Source organism: Talpa europaea (assembly GCF_964194135.1).
Source record: "Talpa europaea genome assembly, chromosome: 7".
Classification (NCBI taxonomy): domain Eukaryota; kingdom Metazoa; phylum Chordata; class Mammalia; order Eulipotyphla; family Talpidae; genus Talpa; species Talpa europaea.
The window spans coordinates 68744065-68762802 of NC_140074.1; the positions used below are offsets into that span (position 1 = coordinate 68744065).

At 40.9% G+C, this 18738-nt stretch overlaps 1 protein-coding gene across 1 annotated transcript in view; it reads right to left on the reverse strand.

Moving 5' to 3' along the window:
- BRINP1 (BMP/retinoic acid inducible neural specific 1) overlaps nt 1–18738 on the reverse strand; it is a gene marked incomplete at both ends in the record, with an annotated part of 120607 nt that overhangs the window by 53819 nt on the left and 48050 nt on the right. The window contains one exon of the mRNA XM_084238183.1: nt 7071–7261. Coding sequence (XP_084094309.1) covers nt 7071–7261 — 191 coding nt within the window. The remainder of the gene's footprint in view (nt 1–7070; nt 7262–18738) is intronic.

Below are 18738 nucleotides of genomic sequence, written 5' to 3' on the forward strand. Positions count from 1 at the left end.
GAAGGTCTCCAAGGCCTGGATGCTGCAAACAGCCTCAGACCTACTGTCCAAACTCCCTCCTGCCACTGAAAATAGAGTTCAGTGAAGGAGAAACAGCCCAGAGGTGGCTGACAGTGCCGAGTGCATTTTGGACAAGGGTCATGGAAACACCCTTAGACTTCAAGTCCAGCTCCTACTAAACAGTGCTCAGTTTCACCAGCATCAACTCTAATGCCACTCACCTCCTCTCCTTGAGCCCAGTCTCTTCTGCAAAATGGTGTTCCAGTCACATTCCTCTTTCCTCTTCCTTTGTTTCCTTATCATCTTATACATTCTCCTTGTTCTCCTCTCATCACTCTCCTCCCTCCCTCCCTCTCTGCCTCTCTTTCCCCTTCTGCTAACCCTCCTAGACAGACAGAAGGAGAGATATACATATGTTTGCATGTATGTAAGTACAGAGAATAGGTACATAGATAGACAGATAAGAGGTGACAGACAGATAATTAGGCAACAGATAAAGACAGACAGGAAAAGCTATGTGCCTAAATATAAAGGAAACTATACTGTGAGTTCTGCACTGTCTATATTAGTCACTGCTTTATCCTTCCTACAGAGCCCAGTGCTTGGCATACAGTAGGTAGTGAGTAGGTAGTAAATTCACCATTTCTTTTCATGCATTTAAAAAACACTTCTTAAAAACCACTACGTAGCAGGCACTGAGGTCCTGAGAATACAGTGGTGAAGTGACATTTGGGGGAGAAAAAGGATGACAAGAAATTTAGAGGGAGGGGGAGGAGGGAAAGGGAGAGAGGAGAGAGAGGGAGAGAGAGATTGATTTTTACTTCATAAGATTTTCCGTAGAGATACATGCATGGATTACTAACAATGAGACTAACTAGCTTTGGTACCTTTTATTTTGGATAACAAGATGTTTTTCCAGATCTGCAGAAAGGAAGCTCCAGGTATGTCTACTAAACAGGTCTCATTATTATACACCTGGTTTCATCCAGCAATTGTGAACATGGGGTTGTTTCTTGACTTCTCTGATCTGTAGCTTATTTATTAACAAATTGGGGAAGGAATAGCACCAATTCCATAGAGTTATTAAGAAAAATAATCAAAACATGTAACGTCCTTGTGTCAGTGTCTGGTTTACTGTGGCAACCACAGATGGTTAGGAGCAGCGGTGAGAGGTCGTCTCTGTGACTAGATGGCCTGCCCTTGAGGCTGCTGTATGGGCAAAGTACTAACCTTCTCCATGTCTCAGTTTCTTCACGTGTAAAACTGGGGATACTAACTATACTTACCTCATCAGGCGGGCATAGGATTAAAGGAGTTAATTACATGAAGTACCTGAACCTTGCCTGGCACACAGTAACTACCATTATCCGATCATGTAAAATAGCGTCAGTTGTGTGAGTTTTATTCTTCCACCTAATCAATCCACTGTAATAGGGTATTCAGAGCACAAACACTATTATGCCTTCTGAGGACAAAAGTCTGATATCTAAGACAAGTGAAATTTCTTTAGAGTGCTGAGGACTTAGTGAGTTGAAGGGAAGAACCAATTTTCTTTCCAAGGGACAGGGGTTACCTTAGGAAGTGGGCCCAGTCCTCACCCTCAGGTCAGTTCCTCTGCCTCAGATCCCTCCAGGACTGTTCTGGGACACAGACCATTGCCCCTCCATATTCTCCTTCAGCCTCCAGTTTGCTGTTTAGCCCTTTTCCCCCTCCATGTTTCAACAAACCACTTCTTCGGCCTCCATCACTCATTTTTGTCAATTGTCCTTCCAGGCTTTCCTCAGACTCCTTTTCCTTCTGCTTGGAATGCCATTCTAGCTCTCCCTCCTCCAGATGCCTGACTGCTGAAATCCTACCCAGCATTCTCAATTCAAGTGGTCTCAATTCAAGTGTCACTTTCTCTTACTCTCCCCTCTCTGCCCTTGAGCTGGCATCCTCTGCACACTCCCCAGACCCTTGCTAGTGAGCTTACCCCAAACACCCTCAACTCAAAGGCATTTCATCACCTTTCCCCTATCATTCTCCCACTCATCCATTCAGCTCAGCACCCACTGAGCATTTTATCTATGCTGAGTACTTGGCAGACACCAGAGTGACATATGGAAGGGATGCTGTCCCCACTGTAGAGTCACAGAGTGGTGACACAGATGCCTTCCTACAGGGAAGCCACTGGCCACGTGTGTCTTCTGGGCATTTGAAATATTGCTTGTCCAAATCGAGATGCGCTGTAGGTATAGACTATATGGCAGGTTTCCTCTATCTGGGAAATGTTAAAAAATGTAAAATAGCTCATGAGTTGCTTATTTTATTGATCACATATCGAAATAATATTTTGGCCATATTATGTTAAATAGAATATAGTTACACTGATTCTCCCATTTTTCTTAATGCTTATGAGAAAATTTGAAGTGGCATATCTGACTCATCCTTGTGGCTCATGTTATACTTGTATTGGTCAATGGTGGTCTCTGGAGACACAGACATCAGGGGTCATATACTGGATGAATAGCCATGGTAGAGAGGGTAGAATGTAGGCAGGAAAATGGTGCCTGCAACCCTATTGATAATGTGGGACATGAGGCCCTGGTGAGATCAAGTCTCACCAGCCACACTCTTGACCTCACTGTAGATATTCTCTATCCCACACAAATATCTCCTATTTTCTCTCATCGTTGGGGCTCTGTTTTTCTCCTGACTTCTACTTGTCCCTCAGGTCTCACCTAAGACAACACCTCCTCTAGGAGGCCTCCCCTGATTTCCTACTCTTAAACTAGATTAAGAATTTCATGTCTTCCCAGTCCCGTTTATTTCTCCAATGCATCACCTATCACATTTCCTACTGATAGATTATATAGCTGTTTGCTTCACTAGAGGAGAAACTATGTAAAATCAGAGGCTACATAGGGTCTTTCATCATTTCGGTGTTTTTGCTTAGCATAATACAAGCATGTGTCACATGCTTGGCAAATGACCAAGAGATTTGTGGGTGAAAGAATAAATGTGGAAGTTACCCAACTCTACAGTGTCTATCGATTGACATAGCTGCCTTAACTAAGACTGAATTTCCCCCATAGGAAGTTTCATCATTAAAATTAATCTCTGGGTCCCACATGCCTAGATTTGAGTTGAATTCAGATTAAAACACTCGGATGTACTTTCCCACGAAACTTTCACTAGTTATGCAGGAGGACATGCTAGTCCATCCTTTGCATTTAACAGTGACCTGAATAAGTCTGAAATAAAAAATGACTATATATACTATATTTTGGATTCTAGGGATGTAGATGGCCTGGGAAAGTAAGCATCTATCTGATTCTTCTTTGTAATGTTCCTGATGCTTCTCCAAGGTCAGATGAAGAGCAGATGTTCAGTTGTCATTTCATGGATGGAGGATGGATGGATGGACAGAAGGAGAGATAGATGATTGAATGGATAGATGAACAGATAAGTAGAGAGGCAGATGAGTAAATAAGTGAAAATGCTAGAAATTAGGATCAAGAGGCAGAGGAAATGGATATTCCAAGTGTCAGCTCAAACTCCACAAGGGCCCTGAGAAAGAGAAGGTGAAATAAGCCCAGTTCCCTATGGATTGAGAACTGGCAGAAGCAAACTTTAGATCAAAAGGGGTTAATGGGCTTCTTGCTGTACTATTAAGACTTAATTTCTTGTTTATTAAGAGAATGTTCTGTTTAGAGTTGCTTTCCCATTTGGGCATTCCTGCAAATTGCCTCTTCACCCCATGTAGACCTTCTCTCAGTCTCTCTGTCCTCCAGGGGACTTTGCCTCACTCTCTGCAGCAGTTTCCTCAGAGAGGACCAAAGTGAGATTCAGACTCGCAGATGAGGTGCGAGCTGACAGGTTCAACTTCGGAGTCAACAGAGGATACTGCCTCCTAATTGGGGTGGGGATGACTGGACTTTAAACCTCTGAAACATCCCTCATCCTTTCCTTTTAAGCCCCTGGGACTTTATTCCTGGACTTCCTCTTAGCCAAAGGGAGATGTCCCATAGTGCAAGGTGGGAATTATGAATACATATACAAATATTTAAATATTTACACAAATACAGCAACATGAGTCCTCATGCATAGGAAGACATTCATGCACCTTGTGAATATCAGCATGAAGTGCAAGCTCACAGATACGTATGTGCAGGTTGCATCCCTATCTGTGGGTCCTGTGTATAGGCATGTGTGCACTGCTTATGTGTGTATGTCCACATATAGGTTAACTTCATTCCAAGCACTAGTAGGCATCCCATTCACACATGAAAGTTTAACATCACTTAGAATCACAGCCTCCAAGGTGTTTCCTTTGATCCAAAGTAAGATCTTCAGAGGACCTAGGGAAAATAGTTGTCCCTCTACTCCCTGTGCCATTCCAGGTCCCAAAATTTTTCCTTCAATACCCTTCAAAGAAAATTCTCATATTAAGAATTTTAAGTTTAACCAATTTCAACAAAAATGTGAGATTTCATGAATATGTCTTGGATGTCAGCCCTACTACTGGTTCCAATTCCTCTTTTGCCATAGACCTCAATCCTTTCCACCTTCTTCTCGCTTAGGAGCCAAACAAATGCATCTAATTGTACTACATGTGACATTTTAAGGATCATCTTTTGTTGTTTGAGTATGCCCTTAGGAGCTCACCTGACACCTCGAACTGCTTATCAAAGTATGTCTTCTAAATGAACATGGTGTTCTCCTAAGGAAAAATTATAGTGAATAAAATTTTCACCTCCCTATATTTAGACAGGAAAACTAATATCCCGACAAAAGAGTAAATTTCTCAATGCCTCCATCTATTAAGTAGAAGTTATGGGCTTTTATCTCAAGCCCTTCAGTTCCTCAGCCCCACTAAATGAGAGCATGAATAGTAATAATAATAATAATAATAATAGTAAGAAGAAGAATGACAATAGCAGCAAAATAATTAGATAGATGCCAAATGTATTAAGCAGTCTTATGCATCATTTTATTTGATCTTTGCAATATGCATGAGAGAAGAACTATTATTATTTCTATTTCTAAAAGAGGAAACTAAGGCTTAGAGGATTGAGTAACTTGCCAAGGTGACATGAAATTGGTGAGTGTCAGGAGTTTGGATTAGAACTACACTTATCAAACCCCAGTGTGTGCGTCCTTCATTTAATACAACTTAACACCTCCCTTCTCTCCCATTGCACAAAGATGCTCCTAAGAAATATTTTTCTATGAATGAATGAATGAAATGATGAGGTAAGAAATACCTTGTACAGTGCTGGTGCATTGTGTTTAATCAACAGTAAATCTTATGGCTGGTTCTCGTTAGTATAGTGGTGATTACCTGTGCCTGTCAACAGTAAATCTTTCCCCCTCATTCTCTCCACTCCTCAACAGTGAGGATTGAGGGAACATTTAGGGTTTGCTGTCCAACACTGGAACACAACCCAAAGCTTTGCATATTTTAAAATGTTGTGCTGTAAAAACAGGAGAGGAACAAGGCTCTGTGAATAATTCACCACCTTGCCTTGGAGAAATTAAAAATATATTTCACTGCAAAAGAAGGGTCTTTGCTATTTGGGATTTCCCAGGACTCAGACAAAATACAGTTTCAAATAGAAGAACTGATTTGGCCACGATGAATTTTTTTTTTTCCAATTGAAATGGGAGGTGGAAGAAGTTCAAAGGAAAGGGTAAGGGTTAATGTCACACTCAACACAGAAGTGGTTTCACTTCACTTTACAATAGAATAGAATTTATGCTAATGATTTGCATTCAAAGTCCTATTTAACTTTATATCTGACTAGCAACAAGTGAGAACTGAGAATGGGTTGGTTGTTTGCTCCAGTGGGTGGGTGTGTGAGTTAGTAAGAAGCGACTGATGTATGGTCCAAAAATGCAGACATGGACAGAAAACCCAAAGTTAAAAATAGTTTTGTCACTTACTAGCTATACCTTTTCTGAGTTTAAGCTTTCTGAGCTATAAAATGAGATCGTATCATGTAATTTGCAGTTTTTGAGGACAAAAGACAATGGACAAAGACTGTTATGGGCAAATACTCTTACAGTAATATTATAAGAATAAACGAATTTATCCAACCAATCACTTCACCCATATTCCCCACATTATCAAATGACTAATTTGGCCTTCTTCAGAATGTGTGCAGTGTGAGCAACCTGGAACCCTGGCTACCTTCCTCCTGCCAGGCCACTTCTGCCGAGCTACCGTCCCCATGAAGTCTGCACTAATCATTCCAACACATGGTGCTTACCCTCCTCTTCATGATATTGACCATTATAATTATACACCATCCATTATACATGTGCCAGCTGGCATGGACATACCTAAATCCAACTGAGCAGCTCTCTGAGCTGGTCACTCAGGGCTCTACTACCAGAGGGGCTTTTGCAAAATTCAGTGGACCCAGTCATTGTGCTAACAAACTGACACCCAGGGGACTGTAGCTCATGATATAAAATGGTCACTGCAGGCAATTAACATCTAAATGCACCCGGCTCTTCCATTTCCCAATTTTTTGCATTTCTTTCCTCCCTTTATCCTCTTTTCTTATCCTTACTCCCTTTAAGATGTATTGCACTTAATGGGAAGGGATGAACAAGGCTGAACAGCGTGAAACAACTAGTCTGCTTCCCCAATAACCTACCCCAAGCTCAAGTAAGAAACAGATGATGATACTCCATTTGCAAAATAATAACCTCGAGCTAGCTATCAGTCCCTAAAGTAGACTTAAATAAACAAAGGCAATTTGCTAAACAACATCTGAAATTTAATTATCTCCCTAGATTAGACTATATTCTAAATGAACTAATATGTTCATCAGATTAAGGATTCTCAACGAACTGCACTAATTCCAAGGTGAAACCATATTTCCACAAAAATCAGTAAACTCTGGAGTTAGACTGACCCATAGAACAAAATTGCCTGCCCTGATATTTGGCTTAGTGTTTGGCAATCTGTGCTGTGGAATGATGTACAATGGCAGAGATGCAAAAGAAGGTTTTTATCCTACCCTCTCCTCATCCCAGACCCAAAGTCATGACAAGACTTAGGCCCAGCAGTGCTGACCTACCTCCCAAGGTAGCAGAGATGAGGAGGTGGGTGCCGTACTTTTTGATGATGGTATCGATGAACTGCTGAGTGGTGGGTCTCCTGCCAAGCAGACGGATGCTCCTTTGAAACTCTGGCATGAGGGGCACTGGATGACGGACCAGGTCTCTCCTCTCGATGGCTGTGTTCCTCACCTTCCAACGGGCAAACTCCCTGGGCAGGAGATATGAGTGACAGTGCTCAACTTAACACCCGTCCCCAAGACAAAGTTGACGGAACCGTCCCATCCAGACATATCTAGGTGAGAGAGTGACTATAGTTATTTTTAATATTTGTCAAGTGTTAGTCAGAACTGGGGCTCTCAATGCTGACAGCCAACAGATATTTGTGGAGCACTATTCTCATGCCCCAGATACTGTGGTAAACCAGCTAGACACAGTCATCTTCTCATGTTACTTGCAAAGCATCAGGGATACAAAAATAAGAAATAACATTTAGTAGGTTATGGGTTGAGAGACTGAGGAAAAAGTGTGATAAATTGAGATAATGATGATGATAAAGGTTTTATGTTATGTTCAAGTCTACAAGAATATCATGTCCAATGTAATAGGGATTTATTACTCATTTCTGAGACCTATCACAAGACCTTTTTCCCCATTATCATTGCTGTCTGGTTGCTTATCCATTTCTCTTACTAGATTGTGAATAATGCCACAGAGATAGAATTTTCTTAGGTGGATGGTAAATGTTACAGGATTCATAAAATTCTAGCTAGGTAGGCAAATAAACAAATTAATTAAAGGAAGGAAGGAAGGAGGAAGGCTTTGGATAAGACCTAAGACACAAGGCAACTTGAAATCTATTGTAAGAGAATTTAAAAATCAAATAATTAGCCCAGAGCTCAGTTTAATTAAAAAAAAATTAACATGTACTGATTGGGCAGCTACTGTTTTGATGAAATTAAACTATGTTCAGATGACTGTGGGTGTGTATTGGGGGAGGTGGGATTGCCATTCTTCCCTTTAGGTGTTAGAACAGATCAAGACCAAAGAACACTGAACTTGGGAATGCAACTCAAGATCTCACTCTACCCCTTGCAAAGTATGTGATGCTGCCTTGGCCAGAGCATGTGACTCTACCTACAATCCCTTATCTATAAAATCCAATTAATATCATCTATTTCCTATTCCTTGTGCACAGACTGCATGAAACATGAGGGGTGAAAACACCTTTGGAAATTGCCAGGTATTAATCCAATGTGAAATATAGTTGTATAAGCTGGGACTACATCAAATTAAAGAGCTTCTGCACAGCAAAAGAGACAATAACAAAAACAAAGAGAAACCCCACCAACTGGGAGAACATTTTTGCACCCAACACTAATGATAAAGGACTGATCACAAAAATCTGCAAAGAGCTGATGAGACTCAACAACAACAAAGAAAATAATCCAGTCAAAAAATGGGCAGAAGAGCTAAAAAGAAACTTCTCTGAAGAGGAAATGCAAATGGCCAACAGGCATATGAAAAAATGTTCAACATCACTTGCCATCAGGGAAATGCAAATCAAAACTACCATGAGATACCATCTTACACCAGTGAGAATGGCACATATTAAAAAAACTAGCAACAACAAATGCTGGCGAGGGTGTGGAGAAAAAGGAACTCTTCTACACTGTTGGTGGGAGTGCAAACTGGTCCAACCACTGTGGAAAGCTGTGTGGAGATTTCTGGACCTACTAACCATAGAGCTTCCATATGATCCAGCAATTCCACTCCTAGGTATTTACCCAAAGGACACAGAAACATCAATTCCAAAGAACACCTGCACCCCTATGTTTATAGCAGCACTGTTTACAATAGCTAAGCTTTGGAAACAACCCAAATGCCCAAAAATAGATGACTGGATCAAGAAGATGTGGTACATATATACCATGGAATATTACTCAGCATTCAAAAAAGATAAACACATGCAATTTGCAGCAACATGGATGGCACTGGAAGGGATCATGCTCAGCAAAATAATCCAAAAAGAAAAAGAAAAATACCGGATGGTCTCACTCATAGCAGTAATCTAGAAAACTTAAATAAGGGACCAGGAAAATAAATAACTATAAGAAAGTGAAAATCAAAATCAACAAAAAACTATGTACCAGAGACACTTTTAGGGGGGCGGGGGCGGGAGGGGAGGGATTGGGGTCAGAATGGGGGGGCTGCAATTGTATGGGGAATATAACAATAAAATTTAAAAAAAAAGAAATATAGTTGTATAACTGTATTTCCTCACAAATTCTGGACAAGCAAATCATTAAAGGTTCATGAATGATGAACATGGAACATGCAAAATGGATGCAAGCAAAAATTTAAAGGCTCTTGGTTTGGGTTACTTTTTATTTAATAATGACCTATGTCCCTACCAAAGATTAAGCTCCCCTTAGAACAACCAGCTCTTTGACCTGCCTGAATTATAAGATTCGGGTCCCTGGAGAAAAAACAGACTAGCCAAGAGGACTGTAGGTCTGTCTGGATAAATGTTGGGAATGAGAGTTCAATGAAAAGGTCTCTCTCTCCTGCCAGAAGATGGGAGAGACAAATGAAACAAGGGGCACAGAGCAAGAATAAGCAGAACAGGGTGGGAATCAGGCCGGAATATGCCTAGTAATTCAGTGGTACAGTCTGACCCCTGATGCAGAGACAGCAGAGTCTGAAAAAAAAAAACTTTTGGAATGGAGGCTGGTTCCAAGCCTCAGAGCTTATTATGGTCTATGTTTTCTTTGTGTTTTCTTAAGAAATCTCTGTCTATAACTGATAATAGTTGAAATTTTAAGAAAAGTACTATGCACACTGTAGGTCAATCAGTTGCAGTTAATAAACCTTTGCAGGTACCTACTACGTGAAAAGTAAGATGTCTAGAGGAGGGGGACAGATACCTCACAGTCTTATGTATTTAGGAAGCTCACAGTCTGGCAGGAAAGTCAAGACATTTCCAGTCTATTGTAAATAAGAGATTATAGGATGCAAAAGAAGGAGCACAGTCTTCTCAGGCCTCCAAGGAATGCTTCACAAAGGAGGTCATGTCTGGACTATCGTTTTTACATTTGCATGGGATTTAGATGAATGGAAAAGTGGTTCAAATAATAAAAGATATTATGCACATGGAGGAAAAAGCAGGAGCAGTGTGAATGAGAGTAGGGAATATATAATACATCATGGGAAAACCTGAAAGGGGGGAGGGGTTCAGAGAAAGGAACGTAAGAGCAGACAAGAAGTGGCAAATGGGGTGACCAGATATGGGGAGAGGGTAGAGCCAGCAAAGGAGGATTTTTATGGGTATTGTAGCTAACATTGGGCAATATTCTCAATGATCCCACCACCAGGTGTTCACATCTGTATAATTCCTTCCTTTGAGTATGGAACCCAGTGACTTACTTCTAATGAGTAGAATGTGACAGTGGTGAATGTTATTTCCATGATTAGGTTACAAAATGTTGTGACTTTTGTCTCTCTCTCTCTCTCTCTCACACACACACACACACACACACACACACATCTTTTTTTTTCTTTTGGTCTCCATCTCTTCTCTTGCTGCCATGTTGTAAGATGCTCTATGGAGAGATTCACATGGTGAGAAACTCAGAGTAGCTTCTGGTCAGTTGTTTCTGAGGAACTGAGGCCTCACAAGGTCCTTAATAGTAAGGGTAACCTTGTATATGACTGTTTTCAGCTGAGACTTGAAATGACTATAGCATGAGAAGAACAAGGATATCCAGCTAAGACACATCTAGATTCCTGACCCACAGAAACTGTGAGATAATAAATATCATTGTATTAAGCCATTAAATATGTGCCAATGTGTTACTCAGCTTTAAATGACCAATAAAAGGCAATGATAATCATTAAATACTTCTGAGAAAAAAAGTCTTATCAGTTTATACCTGGAATTTATAAAACTACAAATACCTCCAATTACAAAATTGCATATAGGTATATTAACAATTACTTCAGTATAACCCACATATAGATTTGTATCTCCATATATCTCTATATCTATCAACTATACGTAGTAAAACCTGAGTTACTATTTACTTGACTATATCTATGTTCCTCAAAACGAATGTGCATTTATAAACAGAGAGGTTAACTAACATACAAAATTGCACACAGCTATGTAGAGAGCTGGGAGTAGAAAACTCGTATCCTGGTACTCAAATCACTCTTTCTCTCTTTTTTTTAATATTTATTTATTTATTTATACGAGCACTGGGTACAGTCAGAAGCACGGGAATGTGAGAGAATTTGCCAGAGCCAGAGCTGGGAACAAAACAGACAGACTGACAAACTACACTGCTGAGGGGAGCAGTGGGCGCTGCAGCAGAGGACTGTGCACCATGTGGGACCCTCTCCCAGCAGCCGGGGATTAAACCAGTGCTGCAGAGGCTGCGGGCAGCTTCGCAGCCCAGTGCTCAACTGCCGTGCCACCAGGGGAGGCCCTCAAATCACTCTTTCAATGCAGATATGGAGAAAAAATAATATAAAAGCCATAGTAGAACAATGATTGATACAAAAATTAATGCCATCCCACCACCAAATCATGAGCCTATGACTCAATTCCTTTAATTTAATCAATCTACACAGTTTTCCTTTAATTTACTCAATCTGCACACTTACTGTGAATACACCAAGGGTTTATTTGTTACATCCTTGGAAAAAACTCAGGAGGAAGGTGGTGCTGGGTTTGTAGTTCCTCACCCAATCACAGAATGGATGCAAGACATAAGGCAGAGGAAATATGTGTCCTACTGGGACACTGTCGGGCCCTTGGGTGGAGCTCCACTAATGGGAGATACTCTTGCTAAAATCTGACTCTGCCTGAACTGTCTGTTCAGCACCATGGACAGAGTTCCTGAATTCTAGGGAATATTTACATTGTGGGGCGGGGCGAGGGAAAGTGCATGCTTAATTGGTTCAACCACTATGGAAAACTGTGTGAATTTTCCTCAAATTACTAAAAATGTATCTACCATATGACCCAGTGATTCTACTCTTAGGAATCTATCCAAAGGACACGGTGAAAATATTAATTCTAAGGGAAATTTGCACTCCTATGTTTATTGCAGCACTACTTACAATAGATAAGATATGGAAACAACCCAAAAGCCCACAGATGACTGGATCAAGAAGATGTGGTACATATACACAATGGAACGCTATTTAGCAATCAAAAATATAAACTTATGCCATTTTCAGCAACATGGATGAAACTAGAAGAGATTGTGCCCAGTGAAATAAGTCAGAAGAAAAAAGAAAAATATCAGATGGTTTCACTTATAGGAAGAATATAGGGAAACCTAACAAAGGGCCAAAAAAAAAAAAAGAGAGAGAGAAAGAGAGAGGGTCTTCCTAGTGGTGCAAGGGGTTAAACACCGCACTATGAAGCAATCCACAGCCTCTGCAGCAGGAGTTTGATCCCTGGCCGGCCAGGGAACAACCCACATGGCTAGGCAGATCTCTCCTGTCTTACCCGCTGCTCCCCTCAGCAGTGTATTTCAGTGCATTTGCCTTTTCTGCTCCCCACTCTGTCTCTGGTGAATCCTCTCACCCCCTGCACCTCTGGCCTGTACCCCAGCTCTTTTATGCATAAATAAATAAATCTTTTAAAAAAAGAGAGAGAGAAAACTTGCAGTGAAACTATAGATCTGAGGCATACAGCAGGGATGGGGGTGGGAAATGAGTTAAAATAGGGAAGGGAAGAAAAAAAGGGACTATGGTGATGGTTCACAGGTGATGTGGTGGTGGGAGATTTATGGGCACTACACCTGAGCAACAATGTAAGAAAATTTTAAAAGTTTAATAAAAAAAGTTTAAAAAAGTTTAAACCCGGGCATCCCCTGGTGGTGCAGTGGTTGAGCACTGGGCTGAGAAGTTGCCCGCAGCCTCTGCAGTGCCGGTTTGAACCCTGGCTGCCAGCGAGGGTCCCACATGGTGCGACAGACCTCTCCTGCAGCGCCCGCTGCTCCCCTCAGCAGTGTATTTCGTTGGTCTGCCTGTTCTGTTCCTCACTCTGGCTCTGGTGAATTCTCTCACCCTCCTGCACTTCTGACTGTACCCAGTGCTTGTGTAAATAAATAAATAAATCTTAAAAAAAAGTTTAAATCCATGCTTAAAAAAGTTATCAAACTGTGGTATGTTAATTGCAATGATAAGTCATAGAGGGATTAGACAGGCAGGTCCCTGACCCAGTCTAAAGAAGAGTATGAGGCCTCTATGAATGGGGATGTTAAAGTATTCTACAAATGTTGAATCTTCTTTTTTAAAGAATAGTCCTATTTTTTAAGGATTTATTTATTTATACAAGAACTTGGGTACAGGCGAGATATGCGGGAGGGTAAGAGGATTCACCAAAGACAGAGCAGGGAACAGAACAGGCAAACTGATGAAATACACTGCTGAGGGGACCAGTGGGTGAGACAGGAGAGGTCTTCTGCACCATATGGGTTTCTCCCCTGCAGGCTGGGATTGAACCCATGCCGCAGAGGCTGCAGGCAGCTTCATAGTGTGGTGCTCAACCACCTGTGCCACCACGGAGTCCCCACATGTTGAATCTTGAAGGAAATATAAGACTTAGCCAGACAAAGATAGGGGAAGGGTGTTTCAGGAAGACTGACCTCCCTGTGCATAAAGAGAGGTGAATAAGAGAGGATACGGTACTTGGAGACAAAAGTTATATGAACATGTGAATGTGATGCACACATTGATATATAAATGAGAAGAGGTAAAAACAGAGTGGTTGACAAGGACCAGATGATGAAGGGCCTTGTGTCCCAAATTATGTTATTAGAGTTCAGTCTATAAACTGTTCTTATTGGCCAACAATTCAAACTGAAAATGTTCAAAGAGTTTATGAGACTGTGACCACTATAAGGATGTTGGAGCAAAGACTCTTAATTGTCACAGGATTCTGCAATTTTAAATCTTTTACCAAAATACACTTAAATGAAAGTACTCCATAGTGCCTAGAACTATTCAGAAATAGATTTAAACAACATTAGAGCTGAAATGGTTGATTTATGTATTCAAACTTGAAGCACCTGCTATTTTTCTAGCTCTGAGGATACAGCAATAAACAAATTAGATAAAAGTCTACTATTAGATAATTTACATTCTGGTGAAAGTGGACGTATAATAAAGAGACAAATGTGTGAAGTGTCAGAAAGAGATAAGTGTTATAAAGATAAATGCAACAGGGGAAGGGAGTCTGCAGGTCCAGCAAAGAGGTGAGGTCACAAAGACCTTCCTGATTTGATGACATTTAAGGAGAGAGTTGAAAGAAATGTGGAAAAAACCTGGGGGCCACCTGGTAGAAGATGATCCAGGAATAAGGAAGAGCAGGTGAAAAGGTCTAGAGGTAGCGGATGCTTGCCACGTTTGGGGAATATCAAAAGAGGCAGCTCTGGAGGAGGAACTGAGGACAGGAGATGAGATGACAGAAAGGGTGACAGAAAAAAGTTCATTAAAATATAGGATGGGGTGGGCACAGATAGTGAAAGGAGGTTAGAGGCTCTTCCCCGGTGGCGCAGCAGGTTGAGCAAGTGCTGTGAAGCTGTCCACATCCTTTGCAGCATGGGATCGATTCCCAGCCAGCCAGGGAGATACCCACATGGCACGGCAGACATCTCCTGCCTCGCCCACTCCTCCCCTCAGCAGTGCTTTTGGTACGTCTGCATGTTCTCCTCCCCACTCTGTCTCTGGTGAATTCTCTCACCCTCTGGCGCCTCTGGCCTGTACCCCAGCTCTTGTATAAATAAATAAATCTTAAAAAAAAGAAAGGAGGTTAGAAAAGATTTTTGTTTTAAAATTCTAAAATAGGAAGTCAAAAGAAAGTTTTGTACAATGATACAATCTAAAAGAGGTGCAGCCCATGTTTATGTATATATATATGTGTGTGTGTGCATGTATATATATATATATACATGCACATACATATATACATATATATATACACACACACACATTTTTTCTAAATGGGAAAAATAGTAAATATTCTAGGCTTTATGGCACAGGTATCAGTTAGAGCTACTCTGTAGTGTGAGCAGCGCTAGATGATGCATAAACAAAGGAATGTGACTATATTTCAATAAAAATATATTTACAAAAACAGATAGCAGGCTGGATTTTGCCCTCAAGGAGGAAGACCCTTGTTCCAAAAATATCACAGTGGTTTCTTTCATGGAGTCATCATCTCACTCAATTTAAGAATTTCAAAGACTTTAACTTAGGTGCCCAAGATTCCACAAGTGACTTGCAGGGCAGAAATGAAAATCTAAGGTTCAAGACTGCAAGTACACTGCTTTCCCTCAATGTGCCACCTTAAGCAACATTAAAGAAAAGAAAGGAGATTGAGAAAGTCTTGCTTGTCATGTTGTCTAATGACTCTGCTGGCTCAGGAACAGTTTCATATAAGTTCTCAGTGAATTGAACACAACACAAAATATATCTTTCTTCTGAGGCCACAGAGCAAGCAAATTCCCCTTGGAGGAGAAGGCAGAATTCACAATGGCACATGATCTGTGGAAGATGCTTATGCCCAATTAAGCATCCCAGCAGGGTGGGCAAACCAATTAGACTGAGATTAAAAAAGGATCCTGGATGCAAGGCCTGGGGTGGCAAAGGCAAGGCCCATCCCACTGGGAGAGCAGAAGGTGGGTGACAACAGGGTCAGAGGCTGGATGGGGACAGGAGTCAGGGTTGCAGGATTAAAGATGAAGCTAGAGAGAAAATGATAAGGACAAAGCCTTCATTTCAGAGCTAATAACTGTCTTTATAGGAATCCCTCCTCATCCTCTTCACATGCCTTCTGCTCTGCTACACACACACACACACACACACACACACACACATTCATACTCAATGGCATATTGAACACAAGCTTGCACTGAGAGTGAGAAAGGGCAAGAGGGACATAAAGGAGAGCTGGTTCCGTATCCTTGGGAAGAGGTTTGCTCCCCTGGGAAGTAAGTAGATGATGACCTGCTCTCTCTCTCAGGCTGGGCTTGGGAGAAAGCAATCTTAGGTTAACAACTGATTCTACCACCAATTAGCTGTAAAATCAGGTATGAGTTTGCCTACACTATAAAATGTAGATGCAATCTAAGAGAAGCATATCTTCCTTACAGGGAAGAGTTTAGGATTATATTAAATCTTGAAACACAGTACCCGGATACAATTAAGCCCTCAATAAAATGTTATCATTGATTAAGACATGCTGTTCTTAGAGTCACCAGTAGGGGGCCTCCCTGGTGGCCTAGGGGTTAAGTCTCAGTATTATCACCTCCACAGCCTGAGTTTGATCCCAGGCCAGGGCACTAACCTACATGGCACAGCAGACCTCTCCTGTCTCACCCCTTGCTCCCCTCAGCAGTGTATTTCAGCAGATCCACCTGCTCTGCTGCCCACTCTGTCTCTGGTGAATCTTCTCACTCTCTGTACCTTTGGCCTACACCCCAGTTCTTCTATGCAAAAAATAAATAAATAAAATCTTAAAAAATAAAATAAAAAATAAAGTCACCAGTAGGTAGAACTTCTGGGACACATGGGATTTGCTTTTTGTGACACATGTTAAGAGTAGTCAATTTGAATTTAAGAAGCAGGCCAACATTATTTTATAACCTCTTTCCAAGTCTATTTCTATATGTGATGAAGATGAAAACCATGTATCTTCCCAAACTGTGCTGAGAGTTAAATGAAACAATGTCTGGAAAATGTCTTTGTTATATTGCAATTGGGTATGGACAAAGGTAAGGTGCTGCTGGTTATTTTTAAATTATTTCAATAGGGTGGGTGTATAATGCTGTTTTCATTGTGTAAAACATGTTTGAAAGATGAAAATTTCTTCTACTCAAGGCTATAAGGGGGGCACCCTCAGCAGACCTAGATCCATAATAAGTGCTAGATAAATGTGAGTTTTTATCATTGTTTCCTGAATCATTGGGACTAGTAATAACCTCTGAAGAAGTGAAGAGTTGGTTGATCCTTCTTAGCCATTCATGGTGTGCAGCTTTTTAGACAGGAATCTGAGCTCACGGCAGAAATAGTTGGAAGTGGTTTTCAAAATCACACATATTTCATAGACTTAAAATACAGAAAAGTAGAAAAGTAACTGCAAAATATAAAATGAAGTTTGGATTAAAACTAGATAGGAGGGGGCTATAAATAACACTGAGCTTCCTAGGAGCCAAGGAAAAAAAGGAATCACAGCCAGCAAAGGGATTCTACAGTGAAGAAGATAATAACAATGCAGGCAGTAAAAGTTGCTGGAGCAACACATATTTCCTAGAATTTGTCACAAAACACAAACATCTCTGACAGTTTCTCATAAAGAGATGGATGTAGTTGATGCTGATGGTTGATGTCCTCAGTGACACCCCAATGTCTGATTCATTCAAATCATCATTTAGCAATCACCACTCACCTGTGAGAGTGAAACACTATCAACTCTAAATATGTAGCTCGATAGTGTTCCAACTTAATCTAATGATACATTTTAGAATATTGTAGACACTGTATCTCCAATAAATGTTTGCTGAAAGCATAACTAATTATAGCTATGGGATGTTTGCATTGGTTTATTGGGGTGGGGGGCTTGCCTCAGTGGTTGCATTAACTAGTCCTTGGAAGTATAATAAAAACAAGCATCTGAGTGTCTACATAACTGATGGGGGGGTTCCTCCAGGACCACTTCCCTTATTGTTACCAGAAAAGAATCCTCAGAGAAAAAGAGTGTGAGAAAGAAAGAGCAAGAGTGAGAGCAGGAGAGAAAGGAAACATTTCTTTTGCCTGCTGTTCCCAATCTCTCCCCATGTGAACCTCAGCCAGCTCAAGGGAAAGGTGAAATCAAGGTCATATGTGAAGTGAAAATGATGCATCTTATCCAATAGGTTTTCCACGAGGACAAGTCCCTTGACTGCTTCATGCTCTGCAGTATCCAAGTGGATCTTTGGGGCAGTTTTGCCCTGAAGGGTTGGGAAGAAGAAAATTTTGAAAAAAATAAGGAAAATGAATTGTCTTTGAAAACATGATTATGAATAATTTTATTTTAATTACAACTAACGACATTAACTTAACTTTCGAGGATAAAATAATCCTTGCTTACAATTTGTATAAAAATCCTTCTTTTCCCAAGTGTGTTCACTTAAGTCATCACATTTTTATTCTAATACCAACTCCAGTAGCAGTTCTGAAGGCTCTTATGCGAATAAAGTTCAGAGAAATGGGGACCACTAATCCAGGGAATACCTCTAAGAATGGAGATATAGGCTTATCACTGAGTACAAACTTGCGAGGAGGGAATAGAAAACCAGCAAGCACATTTGGAATGGCCCAACTCTTGTATAAATAGACCAGGAAAGCAAGTGGGATTCTTTGTAGAACACTATTACTGAGGACAGGAAGTACCCTGGGGGTTTATGGGACTTCCTCATGGAGAAGTCAGCTTAGAATGCACTGCTTTATTTTCCTTTGAACACTTGAGTTTGCTGGATGTGCTCAATCACCTCAGCTGCCTCGCTGCCTAGTCATACAGAATTCAACATATCAGAAAAGAAGGGATTTCAGAGTAACCATCCAGGGACATCACTGTCATTTCACAAAGTAGAAAACTGAGGCTCAGAGAGAGAAAGGGACTTGTCGAAGGCT